Source organism: Babesia microti, chromosome III, assembly GCF_000691945.2.
Source record: "Babesia microti strain RI chromosome III, complete genome".
In the NCBI taxonomy this organism is placed as follows: domain Eukaryota; phylum Apicomplexa; class Aconoidasida; order Piroplasmida; family Babesiidae; genus Babesia; species Babesia microti.
The window spans coordinates 1,614,912-1,636,036 of record NC_027207.2 but is presented as its reverse complement, the minus strand read 5'-3'; the positions used below and the strand labels follow the sequence as shown (position 1 = coordinate 1,636,036).

Here is a 21,125-nt window from a genome sequence, read left to right as displayed (position 1 = left end):
ATCTTCTTATCAATTGCACAGTTCATTCATCCGATTCCTTCAAATACTGAGTCACACAGCATCGATGATATGTTAAATGATGCTATTGTAGAATCTAATTTGGTGCTAAATAACGATTCCAACTATGATACTGGAGTTGCATTATCTGTGGACGATGTATTGTTGGTCGACGTGGAAGGACTGGCGTTCCGATTTAATTCTAACGGACAGCTCAGGTGGACTAGTAGACTTGCTAACAAATTAATTTCGTTTAAATTTCATGCCTATAAACACCCGAAGTTCACAGGCCATAGAAGATATCTCTCACCTACAATTGATGGACGTGTTTGCTATGTGGATGAGACGAGACCTCCTGTTTGCCTTCCTATTACAGTAAAAGATATAGTCAACTTCACTCCATTTACCACCCCTCTTCTGCCCTCTGTTTATCTCGTTGGTAATAGGAATTCGACCATATTATCAGCATCTATTGAATCTTCTGGCACATTAGATCCATCAAACAATTTGAATGTGACATTTGATGCAATTAATTCAACATCAAACTCACAAAGACTTTCAAATAGTGGAGCCAACGTTAAGACAATTGAAAGTGAAAAGTGCTTAGTGGATAGGTTAAAAATACCATTCGCACATCATTTAGAAGATTGCACGTTGGAATTATGTGCTGGAGATTTAGATGACCAATCCACTTCGAATGACGGAAAACTTGGAGAACATTTTGATGGATTTTCAGGTGCAAATTTAGGGCTAATTAATCAAGATGTGCAGGATCATTCTATTCAAACTATACCACAAAATATAGATAATTTAAGAGATGAAACTGAGCAGCTACTGATCAGTACCATCAGGTGGACCGTTGACGCCTTCGACATGGGCACCCATGTCAAGCTCTGGAGTTTCACCTGGACTGAGATAGATGGATTGAAGGGTTCTCCAGATAATATCAAGGACAATATTACTGATAATGCTATAAACATAGATGCCAGTGTTAACGATAGTGGATTGGCTTCCACTGAACTTGTGGCAGATTCAGCGGAAACTAATTTGATAAATTACGGATATGAAAATAAAGCCATTGATTCAAAATTCATCCTCATTGACAAAAAAGCTGTAGTTCACACGGCGTCTGGTACTAGAATAATTAACTTCCCCTTCACTTTGGCATCATCGTATAAAATTGAAAAAATATCCAATACACACGGAAACTACCGCAGAGATTACACCATCTCACTCATCAAATTTGCAGAGACAAATGATGAACGTGCTTCTAACGCTAATCCCATAACAAATATCGCAAACCCTGAAACCAAGAATACTTACTTACCAGCGTTGTTGCAAATCACCTCGATTGCTCTTATCAATGATTCCACTGAGCCTGTGGATACCTGGTTCTTCAAATTACCAGCAAACATAAGTTATGAATCAGATAAAACAGGAATTGTCAAAACTTTTACCGACAGTACCGGTAAAAGGATTATATATAGTGATTATATTCCCGAAGATATTTTGGAGTATATCAGAATGGCACTTCCACCCCTTGATTATGTGGCGTGGGCCTGGTTCTGCCTCATTATCGCATACCTCACGATCAAGAATAACAAGCTTAGTGAAGAAGTCACAGAATTTGATAACGCTATCGCACAAGATAAAGATGATTTGCGCATATCAAAATCTGAAACAAATGCCGCCACGAGTATTGTGACTTACGGACAGACACTAAACATATCATTCTTGGAAAACGGTCGCTTTAGCCGCACTTTTAGCTGCGAGAGATTATTAGGCAGAGGAGGTTTTGGAGCTGTATATCGTGCAAAACATAGATTGGAACCGGGCAACCCAGAATATGCCATCAAATTCGTAATGTTGCGCGTCAAAGACACTAAAGATTTAACAAGCAGACGCTGTTTTAGGGAAGTAGCAGCCAATCGAGATATTTACAGCAAATACGTCGTACGTTACTACACTTGGTGGTGTGAGAACCTGTCATATTTACCTTTGACAGACAAAGTAGATGAAAGGAATGAGTACGAGGAGATTTACCAGCTTATGAAACGTAACGCCTTGTTCAGCAATACTGGTAAATCCATAGGTCTATCCCTTGATATACAAGCTCCCACTCAAGATTCATTGATTCTGTTTGATTCAGACTCTGATTCTGATGATTCTGAACTGGACGATATTGACCACACACGTGAGAAGAAATTGTCATTCGATTCTTCAAAATTTAAATCTGAAAAGACCGATCCAAACAAATATTTGACAGATAAAATTGTACCTGAGAGGCTGTCGTTGCAACAAATACGCCCATACGAGCCATATGATCTGTATGACATAGATCAAAATACAGAGAAGAGGCGTTTAAAAAAGGGAAAACCACCTGAAACATTGAATCAGAGTTTACAGATAGTGCTGGTTATTCAAATGGAATTATGCAAAGGCTGCACTTTGAGACAGTGGTTAGATTGCCCATCTAGACCTACTACAGATGCATCCAGTGTTTTGGAAAAAAGAATCGAACTGCATCTTTTCATCCAACTTGTTAAGGGACTGAGGGATATACATGAGAGGTTGGTATTCAACACACAGTGTTTATTTTATTAATTTCACGCTCGTGAAATTAATAAAATAAACACGATCAACAGTTTTATTCAGGGGCTTCATACACCGAGATATCAAACCAGAGAACATTTTTGTTGACCCCGAAAGTTGCCACTTAAAAATAGGCGATTTTGGTTTGGTTGGTTTCATGGAGGACAAGGCAGCCACAGCAGTATTTACCCTTGATTCGCCCAGTTCTTTACCAATTACTTCTGATAGAGGCACGACTGGTAAAAAATCTGGAGCCATGGATTCGCTAGAGGTAAACCATAACAGTTCAATTAGAGCAGTCAAGTGTCTATGAAAGGGCATGTCATTGGAACTCCCGAATACGCAGCTCCTGAAGGGGGTGCTTCTTGCACAGATAAGGCTGATATTTACTCCGCGTCACTAATACTGCTGGAGATGCTTTGTCCCAGGTTTACGACAATTATGGAACGAGTGGCAACGCTTGAGGGATTTAGACGATCAAAATTTGTTCCCAATTACATTGTGCAACATATGAATGTGTGGTATCAACTGATGACTTCAATGAGCGATGTAAATCCCAAGTCTCGCCCTTCGGCTAAAGAGTTATATCGTAAAATAAGAAGTCTACAACATCACGCTTCAGCATCATAAATAGCCCTTTTAATGAGTATTTTTGGATAATTTGCATACTTAAATTGCAACAAATTATCACTTTTTTGTAAAAACCAATGTTTTCGTAAAATTTTTTAAGGTTTTGTTTCAAAAAAAATTCACTAGAATTCCATCACCTATCAATTATCCGCCATTTGCAATAAACGAAATAATTCCCTAGACTTTATAGCTAGTGCTGACAATGATTTTATTGACGGCTCTGGCTGAAAGTACTGGTCTTCCTGGTTAGCTAGAGTGGAGCATATGTAAAACTTGTGAAATAGTGGTTCACAGATTCCGTACGTTTGGGTAGTTTTCTCACAAATGTTAAAGCACTTATTTGTATATGAATCGTTTGAATCTTTGTTATCGTAACACATTATATCTATCAACTATGAGAGCGCATAAATTGTTGATGTGTCAGATCTATATATTGCTGTACTCCAAGTTATTTTTGATTTTTTAAAAAACAATTACTTTTAAAATAAAAGTATTTAAATACTGCACGGATACTACCTTAGTTACAATTGATTGGAGTATTATTATTTACTTTACCAAATATTCATTCCTAGACGACAAACTGTCATGGAAGCCGAAATTTCACATTTCTCATTATTCTACACTACAAATAGTGACTATTAAATGTGCAAATTAACAGTACATTATTTCATCTCATTATACATATAATCTAATTTGATACATCAACTCCATTGTCTACATTGTCTATCGCATTTCTGGATTTCATAGCCCTGATGCGAAGCATATCGTCCCTTTTTTGCTTAATAATGGATTGCTTCAGCTTGTACATTTTGTAGCTACGACCCCTAAATTATATTTGATCTACCTCGAAGACAAATAAATCTTCCTGTCCTTCTGCCTTCTTGGCGATAACATTACGGGGCGTTTGAACAGTTTGACACTTGATGGTATATGAATGTTCGTTGTCTTTGGCCCATTACCATAGAAGGTAAGCCAACCAAGGCCGGGTATTACTATATCACAAGATTCTCCATTCAGCTCAAGTCTAGATTATTATTTTTATTTACAATTTCACAACTAAACAACACCACTTACTCATAAATAGACCAATCGCCCAGGGACTCAAGATCTTCTTTAAAAAAGGGAGGATGCAGTGATACAGATCCATGTTCCTTCATCAAATCTCCAGCTTTGTTGAGTCTATATAAAAACAGTCTTTACTTGCAAGTCTTGTAAGTCAACTTTTGAGAAGTGTAGCATGTAATATTTAGATCACACCCCTTGACATTATCCACCCGCGCTAAAGCACCAATAATTAACGATTGATACTCATTCAATATAACTTTGACAGGTTGTATCGGTTTGGTTATTGCAATAGCGCACAGATCTATCGATTTGGGTAGAATTGTAGACATTTGGCCACCTATTGGAATTCCAGGCGTATCGACTAATTTGATCCCCTTACCTAAACCAAAAGTTACATGACCCAAAGTAGTTCCGGGGACGGAAGATCTAGTAATCCCACCTACGGCCCTTTTGCTGAATATTGTGCCAATTTCTTTGTAACCCACATATGTAAGGAATCTGTTAACAAGAGTAGATTTGCCGACATTAACAGATCCTACAACGTAAATGTACTTGTTGTTACAAAGGTAATGTTCCAAGCGTTGTTCCAGTTTATCAAATCCATAGCCACTTGTAGAAGAACAGACAATCACATTCTCATTGTGTACATTACCCAGGTGTTTTACAAGGCGCCTGCTCCACATTTTCACCCTGAATAAATATGTGTTATATATAAATGATTTTTTAATAAAGAATTTTTTTTATTTAAAAAATTGATGAATACCTGGGCAAACTGGTCCCGTGTGGCAATACATCAGACTTGTTAAGTACAAATATAACTTCCAATTTCTTATTACTAAGGGCGATATATAGCTCGGGTAGCATTGTCACTTCGATGTTTGTAAGGTCTAGCACGTAAATAATTATACTATTTGGCCTTATCTGGTACACCAATTGCGATATAATTTCAGGGCTGTGGGATATCTTAAATCCTTCATTAGCAATTGCCACTTGGCATTCGACTGGAAGTTTTACCACTTTTTTACTTGGTGTCATATTATGTGCCACAACTCGTGATTCCGCTTCCCTATTTTCAGGAATTTGTGGGCGATAAATGGGAGTGATTTCACCATCTATACGTTTATAATACTAAGTCATTATAATTATAATTAGAAGATATTAATAGAACACATTCATGGTCATGCTATAAGTATCAAGATATATATGCTACAAGAGTGACGGTTAAGATCTAATTTGAAATTTTTAGCAAATAAGTTACTCATTTAGAAAAAATACATATACTTAATGCACTACCTGTAGTTTATAACAGTATTTACATATAACTCTCCTCCTTTTCGCTATAAACTTAAGATCATCCACTCTATCAACCCTAACCCCGTCTGGGACTGATTCCACAACTTTACCCCTAATTTCTGGCCATACAACCTTCCCCCTTGCTAAATACACCATTTCTTACCATGTGAACTGTGTAATATGCCATCATGCACATACCCTGGTTTGGCTGGGTCGACTGACTGAAACTTGGAGCCACAGCCTATACACTTGACAGGAAGTGTAATATCCTTCTGGATAATATTTTTGCCTACAAAAAAAGGATCCTTGGTAATACCAGGTACTAGAATTCCGCCAACAGTGGGATCGTTGGTGGATATTGGCTCTAGCAGTCCAAAGTCAGAGACGGTAGATTTGTAAAATCTAGTAAATACTATATTGGTCAAACATCTATTATAGTGTAAAGCGCAATGTAACTTATTTATACAAAAATTGAAATAATCGTAGCGTCTAACGGAAGCTATGTACCATAGACTCGATAACTGCGGCATCACAATCGAGGCGGTCGATTTTGCAACTAGGTGTGTGGGGGCTTACTTGAAAAACTGTTTAATTGATTCTATCAAAGGCATTTGCGCAGAAGTAATCAAATTTATTGCCATTCCTTTGGTACCGAATCTCCCAGTCCTACCGATTCTATGCAGATATGTTTCCTAAATAAATTACTGTACTCACCATGCATATTTTTGCGAAATTATCATCAACTCTACCTCCGTAAAATAATAGTGGCAATTCATAGTTAACCACTAATGTCACTTGAGGCACATCAATACCCCTAGCCAATACATCAGTGCAAATAAGCACTTTAGTCTCCCCCTCCACAAATTCTTTCATGATTCTGTCACGAATCTCTGGGGTCATTGTCATGCCAGGCCCGCCCTGGCCACCAATTGTGCCACATAGTAACGATATCGCATGGCTAAATAAAATAAGTCAATATAATATAAAAATGCAATTTATATAACAATACATGGTAAATTATATTCATGGAAAAAATTAAAAATATAATAATAACTACTAACCCTGCATTTTTCATCCTCTGCGACAACTTAAAAGCGGTATCTCTCGAGTTCACGAATATAACTGATTGACCCAAGATCATGCTAGTATATAAATCGCATAACTTCTTAAACTTATCTTCCTCATGATCACATATCATGTACCTCTGGTCAATACAATCCAGGGTCAATTGTTCTCGCTTTACCTCAATTAAATGAGCTTGAGGGGCGACTTGAGTGGCAAACTTTAGAACGTTATCTGAGAATGTAGCAGAAAAGAGTAAGATTTGTATAGGTCTTTTAAATTGCGTTCTAATTTGTATTGCCTGGGGGCCCATGTTATTTTCAGGGTTTATCATCTCATCAGCTTCATCCATAACCAGCAGTATAACATTTTCAGTTGGCAAGATTCTACGCTTAAGTAGATCCATAGTCTTACCAGGAGTCCCTACATATAATTGGTATTTGTCAGTCTTCTCAAATCTGGGACATTGCGGTATACCTACGAATGTTTTAATGCCTGTGAACTTGCCCAAATCATCTATCACATTCTTGTTTTGTATGGCAAGCTCACGAGTTGGGCACAAACAGAATGCCTGAAGGGATTCAATTGATGGATTCACCTTTGCAAGCATAGCTAGTGCAAAGGTCGCCGTTTTACCAGAACCATTTTTAGCTTGTGCTATGACATTACGCCTTATTTAGTATTTAAATTACCCTCCCCCGAGAATCAAAGGCAATGCGCAACGTTGAATTCGAGATGGCGACTCAAAACCTTTGTGTCTAACGCCCTTTAGTAGATTATCTGAACTGAGTATATGTTCCCAGGTGGAATAATCGGCGCTTGATATATCCCTCCCATCAACTTTGATTGAATCGCTAATTTCGTCTAAAATTAGGTGTTTTGGCTTGACAAAATCTTCAATCATTCCAGAATCGCCTATGTTATGATGTATCATAATGATAAATATGTGATATCTTAAATTATCATAAATCTTATTTTAATGAAATTTATAAAATTATTTTGAATAATTTCAATTAAATGAAAATGTTTGAGATATAAAATGGAATATTAGGTATGCATATAATTAATTACTGTATATGTTATATAATGTCAATTTTTGCATGAACGAATTTCTCAAAATACAGTATAAAATTTGCATAACAGAAAAATATTATTACAAATCCATTAAATGTTGACGAGAAATTAATTTAGTTAAAAAACAGAGCTTTAATATTAAAACGACATTAGTACTAGGAACACGCATAAATATCACACCATTTATGTGCAATTTGGACAAAATAACATGATATTTTACACCAAAAATGAATAAATTTTAATACTCATTTATTGACATTATGAGACTGTATATTAAATATACATACCAACGGATTGGATCATTTGATGGGCATTGGGCCGCTGGTGATGAAATTGATTATTAGAATGATGGAATTGTTGCTGTAAACGTTGTTGCAAATGTTGATTAAAAGCTTCTTGCTGACTTCTATACGCAAATTCATGGTCTTGGCTTCCTCTGTGGGTTTGATCACTATGCTGACTATGATTCTGTTGCTGATTACCACCTAAATTGACAATTACGTACCAAGAAGCGACTTAAATTCTTGATTTTCTGGTTTGTTCAAAAATTGCTGCAGCAATTTGTTCTCATCCATTTGGAAGCTGTGATTGCGTATTGCAATATTGATAGTGATATTTTCTGTAGATAGGACCCCATACTCAGGTTGTTTTCTCTTGTATAATTTTCCTTGGTATAATTCACAAACAAAGCTTATTTTAACTAACTTCATAACTTCAACTACTTATTTATAGCTCTCCAAAATGAATTTTTTAGTATTTCTTGTAACCACCCTTAGCTTGTTCCAATTTTCACTACAAGCTAACTGCACCGTTGAAGACCTAAACAGCCTTGGTTTTCTCCCCATTGATCTTAAGAAAGAGGATTCTGGAACCTTAATGCAGACACACTCAAAGTTAACTTCTGCTGGCAAAAAAATGGTATCCAACAGAAATGCATTTACATCAGAAAGCCTTGCTAACATGCTACATCCTGGTCTTGATGTCAATTGTTCCCAGTGCTTTTTGGACTCAATTGCCTGCTCTATCGAGAAATGCAAAGCCAGATGTATGTCCAATGAATGCTCGAAAGGTTGTCAACAGGTTTGTAATTATTTAATTTAGTGCATTAGCAAACATTGTAAGTCAAGGTTCATTGAATGTATTGGGCAAGAGGTTGCAGACCCTTGCAAATTTAAGCCGTAGCCAACTGGTACTATATTCAAGCCATTAGCACTTTATCAATGGAATGTTTTGAAATTATTATTGTATTACGATCTACCTTATCACGTTGCTTGCGCACAATAATAATGTATCACTGCTCGTTGCTCTACAACACATATTCATGGACAAATAACTTCATGCCGTGCAAGTATCTCAATTTTTTAGTTTGGATTTTCATGTCATTAATAATTGTAGTTTGAGTTGTGTTTATTGAGCTGAAACTTAAATTGCAAATACCTTGACGATTAATCCTCTGCCCGAAATGCCGATATCTCGAGCATGGATATGATTTACTACGGCAATGTACGGACTATATAAACAGAGCTATAATTTTCTGTAATTATTGAAAAATATACTTGTATATAATGTTGATTTATAGAAAATAAGCCACATTTAAATTAGTATTATTTGCAAATATATACATAGACAAGAAAATGTATTTAAATAGAATAAATTCTTGAACATTAAACAAAAAATAACCTGGAATAAGTTATTAGAATTAATTTATAAAAATATGTATGAAAATGAAAATGGAAAGATATATATCAAATTGGATACAAATTATAGTTTAATATTGTGGCGATTACAAAGGAACCCTTAAGTTATTTAATTAGAATATCCAAAATTAGCGCTCTTATTTAATACTAATAATATCAACTAAAACAAATAAATTAGAGATATAATAGAAGGTATTGTGCGTCAAACAGTGCACAGCCGTTCCACTGTTATGATCAATATTGCCACACATTTATATTATATGGTTATTTTCCTGGATGGATTTGGTGGAAGAAATCGATGTATACGTAAACAATATCACTTGGCAGCAATTACTCAACAATAATCAAATAACCAAACACCTTAATACATATGACTTATCGCAATTAGTATCTCGCGTCTTCTCTAATGTCATTCTGTTGCAATTTCCAATGGAAAGATTCGAACATGACATTAGTAACAATCTGGCTGTTGAAGTATTTTCTGAAGAGCCCTCAGAACTAACATTTTTTAAGTCAAATGACACAACTCAACAACTAAATATTAGACTGAGAGATGATTCTATGATTTTCCCGCACAAAAATGATCCATCCTTACCTTATCAGGGCTGGGTAGAGTCAAAAAATGTTACCTGTAGCCATATATCTGATTGTATAGGTGTATTTACTAATACACATGAAAATCCCGCTAAAAGGGCACTAGTACTAACGCCCATTTCCTCTGTGCTACAACTACGACCATCGTTTAATCTACATAATAAGCCTGATAGTTGGAAGAGGAAGAGAGTATGCCAACCGGAATCTCCAGAGGCGAATGAAATACTCAAATTATTAAAGATTTCTCAATCGGGTATAAAACCACAATCATATAGATACACTATACTTTCGAAATTGTTTCAAGGATTATTTGGATGTTATAACTAAAAAACCTGGCAAATCATTCCCTTACAACTCATTGTGTATATCGAAATTGACTCTTAGTAACCAATTATTCCTGTTGTTTAGTGAGTTTGAAATTGTCTCTAATGAGTTAATTTCCCAATACTTGACATTAGATCCATATAATCCAGCAAATACAAATGCAATCGATGAGCTGCTGGAAATTGCTGATCTGATTGATGGAAATTGGGTCTTAAAATCTAAATTTTGCTTTACACAGCTTGAAGATCACCAGGCACATTATCTCCGTCTATGCAGAGACCTGTTGTTATCATTGCTCTACCGTCAATCACAACAGATATCAAAATCTGCAGCCGGTGGATTAACCATTGAACCTTTTCAAAAGGCAACGGGGCTTCCAATTGAGTTTGTCCAGTATCTTGTTAAAAGGGTAAGTTTTTCACAATTAATCAAATATTATTAGATTGAATAACTAATATAGGTAGCTATTCAAATATCTTCCTGTTGGTATCTACCATACCCCCGTGATAATAAATTCATCAAACTAAATCAGGGGCTAGCTGTAAAATTTCAGATGTACTGGACTAACCGTCTTTCAGAATCTGCCATAGAGATACAGAAATTGAATCAAAATGAATTCAACCTTGATGATACTTGCTGTGCCATAATATGTTACCTTGAGCATTCCGCCCCAAAGAATATGGAAGAAATTGTTAATATGCTAAGAAATCGCGGTTCATATATGCTAAACATACAGCATGACAAGGAGACGTGGCTCGAATCAGTTAAAAATGTGGCAATTAATCTAGGCAATGATTGCTGGTTTTTACGACATAACAAATTAAATAATTTCATTGCATCCCGTGAACCGCTACTAAGATTCATAGCTTCTTGTAATGATAGCAAGAAAACATTCACCAAGGAGGAGCTTGAAAAGGTTACAGGAGTTCTCCCTAATATTGTGTTTAGGAGAATAGTTTCAGAATTTATGAGTTACTCGGGCACTTTTTATCACCTAAAACCCGGTACCACAGTTGTGAAATTGGAAATTGAATAAGCCAAGTTGGACATTGGAAGGGATCTTAATATATTTTCTTAATTCTCAACCCATTGAGTATAGTTAATTATACAAAAATAACATTGTATTTTCGTTAATTTATGCAACAATAGCTTAGATTTGATGTATGAATATATTTTTAATAAATCAAACAATATAATATGACTGTTGACTTGCAATATTATACTAGATTGTTTATATTTTTGTATTCATAGTATTAATATTATTAAAAAATTCTCAAATATTAATATTCATCAATGATCTATTTAGAACTCAACAATACTAAAATTGCGATCAACATTGTTATTTAGTGACAATAAAATTGCCAATTTGTCGATTTTAAAATAAAGGGTCCGTATTATCATCACTTTTCTTCTTCGCACTCTTAGTTACAAAGTATAAACAAGCAATAACACAAAAACTAATCATCAAGTGTTTGGAATTGAATCTAAAAATACCAGTACCCACTAGATTTGATTCATTTGTATTGAGTTCTATAGCTGAAACAACAGTATCCCCGCAGTCATGACCGTAATGGCCAGGTAAGCATGAACAAATTCTACCATTGCAGCTACCCTTGCCCGAGCAGACGTCAACACCAAAACCACATAAGTGTACATTATTCAAATTATATATCATGCCGTTCTTGTTTAAAATGTAAATTGTATCATACAATATTGCCGCGGAAATAGGATATTTGATATCATTAAATATTGGTAAAATTGTCCAACTATTAGTTGTAATTGAGAAGACCCACAGATGATCATTGTATGATGATATAGAATAATTATTGTATGCTCCACCCAATATTAATATTGAATGTCCAATACGAATTGAAGTGTGGCCTTCGGGCAAATTTATTTGCAGTGGCGGAGTAATGGGATTCCATTTATCAGTAAATTTCCATACCTTTTTAGAATTATTTTTGTAACCTCCAATTAGATATATATTCCCCAAAACATAAGTAATTGTGGCATTTTCTGTCTCTGGTACTATACCATCTCCTATCAATTTAAAATTGGCTACATCATCATCAATGGACAACTGCCATAAATCATTTAAATAAGTTCCGTTCTAAATATATTAATTTGTTTACTTCGTTGTATCCTCCGAATATGTAAATATTTTCACCATCACTGGTAGTAGCATGGCCAGATCTACTTTCTATAGTATATGCGATGTACAGTTTCTTCCATATAAATGTATGCAAATCTAAATAGTGAACAGTTTACCCAATGAGAAGAGGTCTGAAAAAGTCCCATCATAATTTTGGCCTCCAAACAAGATAAGGGAGTTATTTAACAGCGTTAAACTAGATCCAGCTCGAGGGCAAGGTAATTCACCGCCACAACTGACATTTGACCATTTATTCGACTTTGAATTGAATTTAACCAATGAATTTGAATATTCTATGTGAAATTTTTATTACTTAATTCTGATATTCCACCAAAAAAAAACCAATCGTGCGATACACTGGCACTAGCAAATTCACTAACATCCTTAAACAATAATTTTGAATCTCCTACATCTACTTCACTCCATGTAAGTGCGGATTCTACGATACGGTAATTGAATATACATGTGATTGTGTGGTGTATTAGTAAAAGATGCCATATATACAGGATATGTCTCATATAATACTAAAATTTGCCACACAATATGGCAACATGGGCGGCTCCAGGTGTGTAAGATAGTATGAATAAAAATAGAGTCACTACCTATACTGCCATTAGGGATTCCAATAAAAACCATTCTAAACGACACAAATCGAATGTGATACATTCAACTGATTCTCAAAATGAAGGTACACCTTCACCCATTTAGACTGCATTACACAGAACACAACTCACAATATTCAATATTCAACCCAAAATACTTTCAATCAATCTTACGCAGAAAATGGTCAAATAATAAGTTGCTCAAATCAAACAAATGAATGTAACTACATCAATGACAATTATTCAGATATATCTGATGGAGGTGAAATAACACATAACTAAGATCTAAATGGCTACACAGATGATATCGAAAATTTGTTGCAAGAATTATATCCCAATGAAAAAAGTTCAGGGGCTAAAATGCTACCACCTGTAATTAGATACTCTAAAAAATGGACCCTAAATATAACCGAACTCTCCTCCCAGCTCTGGTGCGAAAGGAGTATAGAATTGACCCTAATCACAGGAATCAGACCGGAGACTAAAGCCATGAAGGAAGGAATGGCGAGGCATGAGGTATTGGAACAACTAGACCATGAACTGGTACATGTGACTATAACTTCCAATGAGGAAGATTTGGGGATTAAAATGTTGAACTCCATCACATTGTTGAAAAATTTATTACAAACAGGCAAATGCAGGGAAGTTTGGGTTTTTGGAACCTACAGTAGCTACGTTCTTAGGGGAATAGTGGATCAGTTGGAGATTGTAAGTTTAGCCGGTAGAAAGGTTGTAAAAATTTCAGATACAAAGACTAGGAGGGTTAAAAATGAACCATCGCAGGCACAAAAACAACTTTCAGCTCTTCAAGTACAGGTATTACTCAATCTTACTAAAAATACAAATTCGCAATTGTTTATATATGATAATATATAATTATCATTGACGCTGTGGTAAAAGTGTATGTTGTAGTAGTATAGGAAAATTTGTATTTTAAACATAAATTTTACAAAAATTCACAATTATTCGCCATCATTTAGCATTGAAAATGCTAGATCGATTTTTTACTTAACTGGTTGCAACTTATTGGTATCTGTTAAAATGTATTCACTCATTCCATTTGTTAAATAAATATCAAACACACTTAGGCATACTACTTACTGATAAATGATTTAAAGAACAAGAATGTAGATTTTGGCAAATTGTATAAGTATTCAGAACTAAATCCAAATAAACCATTTATCATACCAGAGCTCAAGGATTATAATTGTCTGAAAATGTTGGAAAAACACTTTTTGGATTCGTTCGAAAAATTGCCCGAAGTTTATAGTGTGATGGAGATTTCATATGAATGCGAAGGGGAAATATTTTCGGTGGACAATGTTAAACTGGAATATAACAATTTGATTAGGACAATCGAATACTGTTTGGAGTTTTGGGATGGAAATAGGAGCTCAGAACTTGTACAGGTGAATTATTGATTGATTTAGCCTTTTGAAGCATGGAAGTGCAAGTTTTGCCATCTTCTGGATAAATGTGAAGAGTCCCCCTATAAATCGCAGACGTCAACCCAATCATTGGCCAATGATAGCTCATAAACATAGTGTAACATTGGAGACATGTTTATTAATTCTTATTGCATCATAAATGATAATAATTAACATTAGTACGACATATTATGTAGTATATAATACATGGTATATACTAAACAGTTCTATTGTAGGGTAACCAGTATCCGACCTAAATGTTTCGTGCAAGTGCTAGGGAAAGAAAGGAATATTTATACAGAAAGAGCCAAGAATTCAAAAATGAGGAGTTAAAACTAGCCCGTGAACTTAAACAAGCGCTCAAGGATAACAAACCAATCCCCAGTCACCTACGCAATAAAAGCGGAGAAGTACTTTCATCCCTAGATCTGCTAGATGACAAGATTAGGGAGGCTGTATCGCATATAGATGATGAATATACATATGCAGGCAATCTATTATTTTATTTAGGCGAACCTAAGGTTCTAATTACCACCAGTAGGGATCCTTCGTCTAGATTACTTCAATTCGTTAAGGAATTGAGGCTGATGATACCAAATTCTGAACGGTTAAATAGGGGTTCATATATACTAAAGGATCTGATATTTTTTGCAAAGGCTAAACAGATTTCTGATGTAGTCCTAGTTCATGAGCATAGAGGTAACAAATACGATATATACTTAGGCCAACCGGATGCCATGATTGTATCGCATTTACCCAGTGGTCCAACAGCTTATTTCCAATTAAGCGATGTGAAACTGAGACATGATTTACCGGAAAAACCACCAACATTATCTGAGGCGTATCCACATTTGATCTTTCACAACTTTACCACCAAACTTGGATTGCGTGTTAGGGATATATTACGGTATTTGTTCCCTCCGGCAAACATGCAAGAGACACGAGTACTATCATTTATCAATGAAAGGGACATAATACACTTTCGACATCATGTATGGAACAGCAAGGAGAATAATGTCTTGTATGAACTTGGACCAAGATTTTCGCTGAGGATATTTAGAATAGACTTAGGGACCATGGATATGAAATCTGTGGAGACTGAATGGGCTTATAGATCCTTTATTAATAAGCAAGCTGATGCATTATAATTTTTTAAATTTAGAATAAACGATAATTTTTTATAAATTACTTTTTTATAGGTTTAGCTAGGTATTTATCAAACGATTTACCATCATTCATTTGCTGCATTTAACAACTTGTTTTCACTGGTATTAGCAGTCTTGAATGTATGAATTATTAGGTAATTATAAAACAGTTTTAAACATAAATCATCACTGATTAATTTATTAGTTTATAGTCGAAATGCATTTGTTAATTACGCCAATAATCGTAAATAATTAATTTTTATTAACTCATTAGTCATTTACATAAATAAATTATTACAAAACACTATTGATTGCACAATATGAATATATAATTATTTAAATTAAAAATTACACAAGTTTACACAATATAACACAAACATGTATAAAGTTAGTTATTCATTTATAATCATATTGATGAAATTGGAAATTACTGTATTTCAATAAAAATTCAAATATATAGAATAAAACATTCATACATTAACACTAATGATTTTATGCTAAAATTATTCTCTAGAACAATTTAAAATGTTTAATTACCTTACTAAATGCAATCAACGGTTTATAATAATGTCAAATAAAAGTATAAATAATACGTGATAAGCTAGGGCATAAACATTCGCATTTGTTTGTGAATTTTGTTGAAGTTGATCAATGAAGGCTTTTTTCGGAAACCTGAACTTTTAACAGCCTTATTTACACCTACAGAACAATTGATACCAGCAGTGGCACTGGTTGACAATTTAGCCTCCGTTGTCAGCTTCTTAACTAGCCCTATTGGTTTTTTATCCAATGAAACAGATAACTTGCGTTTTTCATTGCAAATATCGTTACCATCATCTTTATCACTATTGTCTGTCGAAACAGCCGGTTCTACATCCAAATCTATTTTTGGAGGAGTGGCTAAAATGCGTTGAGCCAATGGAATTTGCATCCTATACATCGTGCTGCGATTATTCACTAAGTAAGTGTTATTAACAACTGCATCTGTTGTTGATTCATCAATAGTACTACCTTGGTCTGGGGAATACACCATTTTGACAAGTCCATCTACTTCGTCCAAATTATTATTGCAAACTTTGGGTTTTACAATAAAATCTTTGAAGTGTAATGACTTGTTGGAGTCACCGCTAGATATTATGATGGCGGAAGTGGGTGAATTGATTACTAATTTTTGAGACCCAACGTTTTCTTCCTTAATCAGTAAATCACTAGCAGAGTTTTTTGGAGTTGTAACTTCATCTAATGGTTTTATAATGGCATCATCTATACCACCCTCCGTAACATTATTAACTAAAGTTGTGTGTTGAGTCAGTACCTCAACACATTGCTTGGTTCCACTGTTATAATGTGTAATTGGAGAGTCTAACGATATGTTTTCAGGCAAATATGACAATTGACAACATGGAGCGGAGTAGTAAATTCGTGATGCAGACATAGTCACCAACCCTACACTTACCATTTACAAAGCTTAGCAACACTATCTCATTTGACACAATCCCTATAGCGTTTGAACAATTCACAAATAGTTTTTATATATGAATACTCAAATAACAAATAAATATCGCAAATCATATTATGCCTGACGGAATGGAAAAGAAAAGTGAAGGTGTAATGTACGGAGTATCAACTTCCATAACACTTGATGGTCCAACGCCAGAAGATATTGAAGCTAATGAACAACTACTCACTCTGTTGCGATCATTAAATCTGTTCGAGACAGAAAAAGGACTTCGCAAAAGGGAATTGATTCTGGCCAGTTTGAATCGGTTATTGCATAACTTTATCCATTCTGTATGCATTATGCAGGGTTTAGACGAGGATGATGCTAATGATGTATCTGCAAGACTTTTAACCTTCGGTTCATATCGATTAGGGGTTATTGGACCAGATAGTGATATTGACGCACTTTGCCTCTGTCCACAGCGTATAACACGGAATGACTTCTTTACCGTTTTTTATGATATATTAGCAAATCATCCCAATGTTTCAAAGATCCATGCTGTTGCAGATGCTTATACACCACTAATAAAACTTGTATACGATGACATAGATATTGATATTCTATTTGCCATATTACCCATTCCAACAATTAGTCCCAATCTCAGCATTTTGGATGATGATATTTTACGCAATTTGGATGATATCACGGCTAGATCAATAAATGGATGCCGAGTGGCATCCCTAGTACTATCATCAGTTCCCAATGAACACAATTTTAGAAACACTTTAAGGTTTATCAAATTGTGGGCTCAAAAACGGGGTATATATTCCAACATTTTGGGATATTTGGGAGGCGTAGCCTGGGCAATACTCACAGCAAGAGTGTGCCAATTGTATCCAAACTACTTACCTAATCAAATAATACACAAATTCTTCAAAGTGTACATGTTATGGAACTGGAAATACCCCGTAGTCATTAATAAAATTAAACAGCCAGTAAACGTACCTGGGTTGATGATGTTCAAAGTATGGGACCCTAAAACAAATCCCCAAGACCGACTACATTTAATGCCAATAATTACCCCTGCCTTTCCAGCAATGAATTCGACACATAACGTCACTAACACTACTAAGCGTGTAATGATTAACGAATTTAAGCGTGCTCATGAATTGCTTAAAACACAATCACAGATGACTTGGAATGATCTACTTGAGCCTGCAAACATATTTAATGAGTTCAAGCACTTTTTGGTAATTATAGTTGTGGCAAGTGATGAAAAGGTAATACTCTAGCGGTATTTAATTATAAAATATGAAACTGTTATGAATGACTCTACTTTATTCATTATATTATATAGAACGGGCATATTTATTATCTTATGAAATGTTTAATATCTATGATATTAAACATTTCATAAATATGAATACTGATATAGGCGCACAGCAAATGGCACGGATGGATTGAATCTAGAATTCGCTTCCTAATACGTAAGCTGGAAGCCATCGAACATACGGAACTGCGCCCATGGCCGCACTCGATTACCATGGAAGATCCAGATTGGACTAATTCCAAATGGATTTTTATAGGACTCAGCTATAATAAAACTGAAGAATCGCAATTTGACATTAGAACGCCTATTAAAGAGTTTAAAAATCTTATATTCTCTTGGCAAGAGCTGACATCTTATGAGTCCAAAGTTGACGTGCGAATTGAATATATGAAAAAATCGCAATTACCGGAATCAATAAATGGTTCTAAGTCGCTAAAGAGGAGGAGGAAGGTTATTGACGCCTGAAACCGCTACTGCATGGCTGAACCAGCTTAGTAGTAATTCAGTTACGTTCAACGTTTAATTTGTAATATATAATTTATGTATGCGCGAAACATTTGCAACATGATTTTAGTATTAAATAGCTTCAATAATTTGAAATTTTTTTAGAAATTCGAAATTTTGCTACATAACACTCTTAGGGCTTGGGTGGGAGTTATTCCACTACAAATGGATTAGAGGTCGATCTGAAAATATCAGTCAGATAGTATATGTGTGAAGCATGTATATCAATTTGTGTAGTTAAAAATGAATGATAAAACAAAAGTCCGGTGAGGCGGAATCGAACCACCGACCAACAGATAGCCGCTGCTCTACAGTCTGCCGCTCTACCAACTGAGCTATCACCGGCACAGCGGGCTACGCATTTTATGTTGTGTCAATGATTTCGAATAATGTCGTACACAATCCACGGACGAGAAGCACCAAATATCAACAACAATTCGTTTACACAATCGTCTATAATTAGTAATATACAATTTAGAATTACCTTATTACAACACACCTAACCAACCCTATCTAATAATATATAATTTTATAGGCTATAACCTTAAAATATAATTTACAACTTAACAAATTTAGACAAAATATGGCAAAACATAAATTTAAATACCAATAAACTTACAGTATCAAAAGAAACTTCCTCTTATCATCACTGCAATTCTACCAGTGACATAATTGAGTTACTAAATCAATAAATTACTTACTTATCAAGAGGGATTAAGTAACTAATTTCCCCCTTAATCTTAATCTCTCTCACTAACTAAATAAACTTTTTCGGCTCACTTTATGCGATATGAATTCCACCAACAAACTATCCAACTTCTCTTCCGAATTGCAAATGACTATAGCTTTGCTAAGTAGCACCTTTCGGGGGACACCATTTATGTATCTATATTAGTTGTTGCATACTCAAGTTGTAACTCCGCTAGAATCCTGAGTAGTTTTTGATGGTTAATGCTCAAGGCACTGAGTACCGACTGTAAACCCTCAAATGATGGCGTTTTCATCCCCTTAAAATAGTAATCAGGGCCGCATGCCAACCACATGCTTTCAACTTCAGCTCTAAATCACATGTGTAATTACCTATAGTCTATACCCGTGTCTAATGTGATGAGCTTGAGGTTATATTTGTTGTATTTATCACTGTTCAAACATACCTCCCCCCAAACACGATCGAATGAAGACAAAACTCGCACATGATTACTAGTTAATAAGTTTAGAAAGCTATCTATGTATCTAATTCTGTTAGTGATCATGTAATCTAGCCCATGCACTATTATGTACAATGGCAATTCGCTATTTTCCATCTTTTCAATCAAAAGCTCAAATATGTCTTCTGTACATTTAACTTGTGATTTGAAGTACTTTTTAAGTATTTGGGCAATTGGTTGTTTTGGAAACTGTTTATTTATTTTGTACCCATTGATCATACACCTTATTCCATCCCTTAATAATTATTAAAACTTACTTACACAAGTCGTAAAATTGGTTTAAGTGGTAGTATTTAGAGCCTTTGCCGCATAATATCAGATTGAATCCGTTCTTCAGTTCTCTTTTCCAATCTAATAATTGTAGGTAATTAATCTATGTGAGCTATGCTCTTACATTAGGTTGTATCTTGAATTTCTCATTGTAAGCCTTAAGTAACAGTGCCAAACTTCGTGGATTTGCTGAAGAAAATGCTGAATTACTGAGTGATTACCCTTAAAAATGTGTTTTTCAAAATTGGTGTTGGATAATATACATGTGTAATCTTTGTCATCATCCAACACGAGTCTTGTACCGTAGTAGTGGTAGAAAGGTGTGACTAGGGGAAATGGCTTGATATGCCTTTTCAATTTACCGATATTGCCATTTTGTTGATTGACAAATTTGTCATCATCATTGGGACTAAGGCCGTATATGTCTAAGTGGGTATAGCCTTTGGCCTTCTTTAGATTTATTAAGGGGGATCTAATTGCATAACATTTTAAAATTTGGTAAAATTCATTTCTTAGCCAATTAATCTCACTTTCTAGACCCAAAACACACAAGGAATTTAGAGATTCTTTGCCAATGTGCAGATCGCGATAAACAAAGTCAAAATCCAGCGGATGTGTAGATTGTACTGCACGAGTAATAGATTGTGGTAGATATATTTGCGGTCTGAACACTTTAACATTGGTGTTTAACCTATTTAAATCATTTATCATTGGTCTA

General features: G+C 34.9%; 11 protein-coding genes and 1 non-coding gene across 12 annotated transcripts; 6 read left to right on the top strand and 6 right to left on the bottom strand.

Annotated features, from left to right (window-relative positions):
* Positions 1-69: 69 nt before the first annotated feature.
* BMR1_03g04565 (Protein kinase domain) lies at positions 70-3,219 on the top strand (the record flags this gene model as incomplete). Its single annotated transcript, XM_021482282.1, has 3 exons — positions 70-2,567; positions 2,653-2,860; positions 2,884-3,219. The coding sequence occupies 3 exons, from the start codon at positions 70-72 to the stop codon at positions 3,217-3,219; spliced, it is 3,042 nt and encodes a 1,013-aa protein (XP_021338818.1).
* Positions 3,220-3,907: 688 nt separating this feature from the next.
* On the bottom strand, positions 3,908-6,107 carry BMR1_03g04552 (Uncharacterized protein YqeH; the record flags this gene model as incomplete). The annotated part of the gene is made up of 8 exons (XM_021482281.1): positions 3,908-4,043; positions 4,064-4,243; positions 4,294-4,398; positions 4,420-4,974; positions 5,048-5,412; positions 5,578-5,720; positions 5,741-5,849; positions 5,871-6,107. The coding sequence occupies 8 exons, from the start codon at positions 6,105-6,107 to the stop codon at positions 3,908-3,910; spliced, it is 1,830 nt and encodes a 609-aa protein (XP_021338817.1).
* Positions 6,067-8,423, bottom strand: BMR1_03g04551 (DEAD/DEAH box helicase; the record flags this gene model as incomplete). Its single annotated transcript, XM_021482280.1, has 7 exons — positions 6,067-6,133; positions 6,154-6,269; positions 6,292-6,535; positions 6,639-7,310; positions 7,332-7,554; positions 8,001-8,198; positions 8,219-8,423. 7 exons carry the CDS (start codon positions 8,421-8,423, stop codon positions 6,067-6,069), a joined length of 1,725 nt encoding a protein of 574 aa, XP_021338816.1.
* Positions 8,424-8,454: 31 nt separating this feature from the next.
* Positions 8,455-8,895, top strand: BMR1_03g04550 (conserved Plasmodium protein, unknown function; the record flags this gene model as incomplete). The annotated part of the gene is made up of 2 exons (XM_012794065.1): positions 8,455-8,793; positions 8,815-8,895. 2 exons carry the CDS (start codon positions 8,455-8,457, stop codon positions 8,893-8,895), a joined length of 420 nt encoding a protein of 139 aa, XP_012649519.1.
* On the top strand, positions 9,687-11,364 carry BMR1_03g04545 (hypothetical protein; the record flags this gene model as incomplete). The annotated part of the gene is made up of 3 exons (XM_012794064.1): positions 9,687-10,257; positions 10,280-10,737; positions 10,789-11,364. 3 exons carry the CDS (start codon positions 9,687-9,689, stop codon positions 11,362-11,364), a joined length of 1,605 nt encoding a protein of 534 aa, XP_012649518.1.
* On the bottom strand, positions 11,704-12,998 carry BMR1_03g04540 (Galactose oxidase central domain; the record flags this gene model as incomplete). Its single annotated transcript, XM_012794063.1, has 4 exons — positions 11,704-12,438; positions 12,461-12,576; positions 12,597-12,773; positions 12,794-12,998. The coding sequence occupies 4 exons, from the start codon at positions 12,996-12,998 to the stop codon at positions 11,704-11,706; spliced, it is 1,233 nt and encodes a 410-aa protein (XP_012649517.1).
* On the top strand, positions 13,060-14,620 carry BMR1_03g04535 (Exonuclease V-a 5' deoxyribonuclease; the record flags this gene model as incomplete). The annotated part of the gene is made up of 5 exons (XM_012794062.1): positions 13,060-13,168; positions 13,189-13,344; positions 13,366-13,898; positions 14,171-14,491; positions 14,513-14,620. 5 exons carry the CDS (start codon positions 13,060-13,062, stop codon positions 14,618-14,620), a joined length of 1,227 nt encoding a protein of 408 aa, XP_012649516.1.
* A 146-nt stretch (positions 14,621-14,766) lies between these two features.
* On the top strand, positions 14,767-15,657 carry BMR1_03g04525 (IMP4, U3 small nucleolar ribonucleoprotein protein IMP4; the record flags this gene model as incomplete). The annotated part of the gene is made up of 3 exons (XM_021482279.1): positions 14,767-14,998; positions 15,020-15,208; positions 15,233-15,657. 3 exons carry the CDS (start codon positions 14,767-14,769, stop codon positions 15,655-15,657), a joined length of 846 nt encoding a protein of 281 aa, XP_021338815.1.
* Positions 15,658-16,255: 598 nt separating this feature from the next.
* BMR1_03g04520 (hypothetical protein) lies at positions 16,256-17,113 on the bottom strand (the record flags this gene model as incomplete). The annotated part of the gene is made up of 1 exon (XM_012794060.2): positions 16,256-17,113. One exon carries the CDS (start codon positions 17,111-17,113, stop codon positions 16,256-16,258), a length of 858 nt encoding a protein of 285 aa, XP_012649514.2.
* Positions 17,114-17,229: 116 nt separating this feature from the next.
* On the top strand, positions 17,230-18,890 carry BMR1_03g04515 (poly(A) polymerase; the record flags this gene model as incomplete). Its single annotated transcript, XM_012794059.1, has 2 exons — positions 17,230-18,375; positions 18,531-18,890. 2 exons carry the CDS (start codon positions 17,230-17,232, stop codon positions 18,888-18,890), a joined length of 1,506 nt encoding a protein of 501 aa, XP_012649513.1.
* BMR1_03g04511 lies at positions 19,192-19,274 on the bottom strand. The gene has a single exon. It is a non-coding gene; the product is annotated as a tRNA-Tyr (tRNA).
* On the bottom strand, positions 19,576-21,118 carry BMR1_03g04510 (origin recognition complex subunit 2; the record flags this gene model as incomplete). Its single annotated transcript, XM_021482278.1, has 8 exons — positions 19,576-19,609; positions 19,631-19,686; positions 19,710-19,815; positions 19,836-19,988; positions 20,010-20,372; positions 20,395-20,510; positions 20,532-20,608; positions 20,629-21,118. 8 exons carry the CDS (start codon positions 21,116-21,118, stop codon positions 19,576-19,578), a joined length of 1,395 nt encoding a protein of 464 aa, XP_021338814.1.
* Positions 21,119-21,125: the final 7 nt, after the last annotated feature.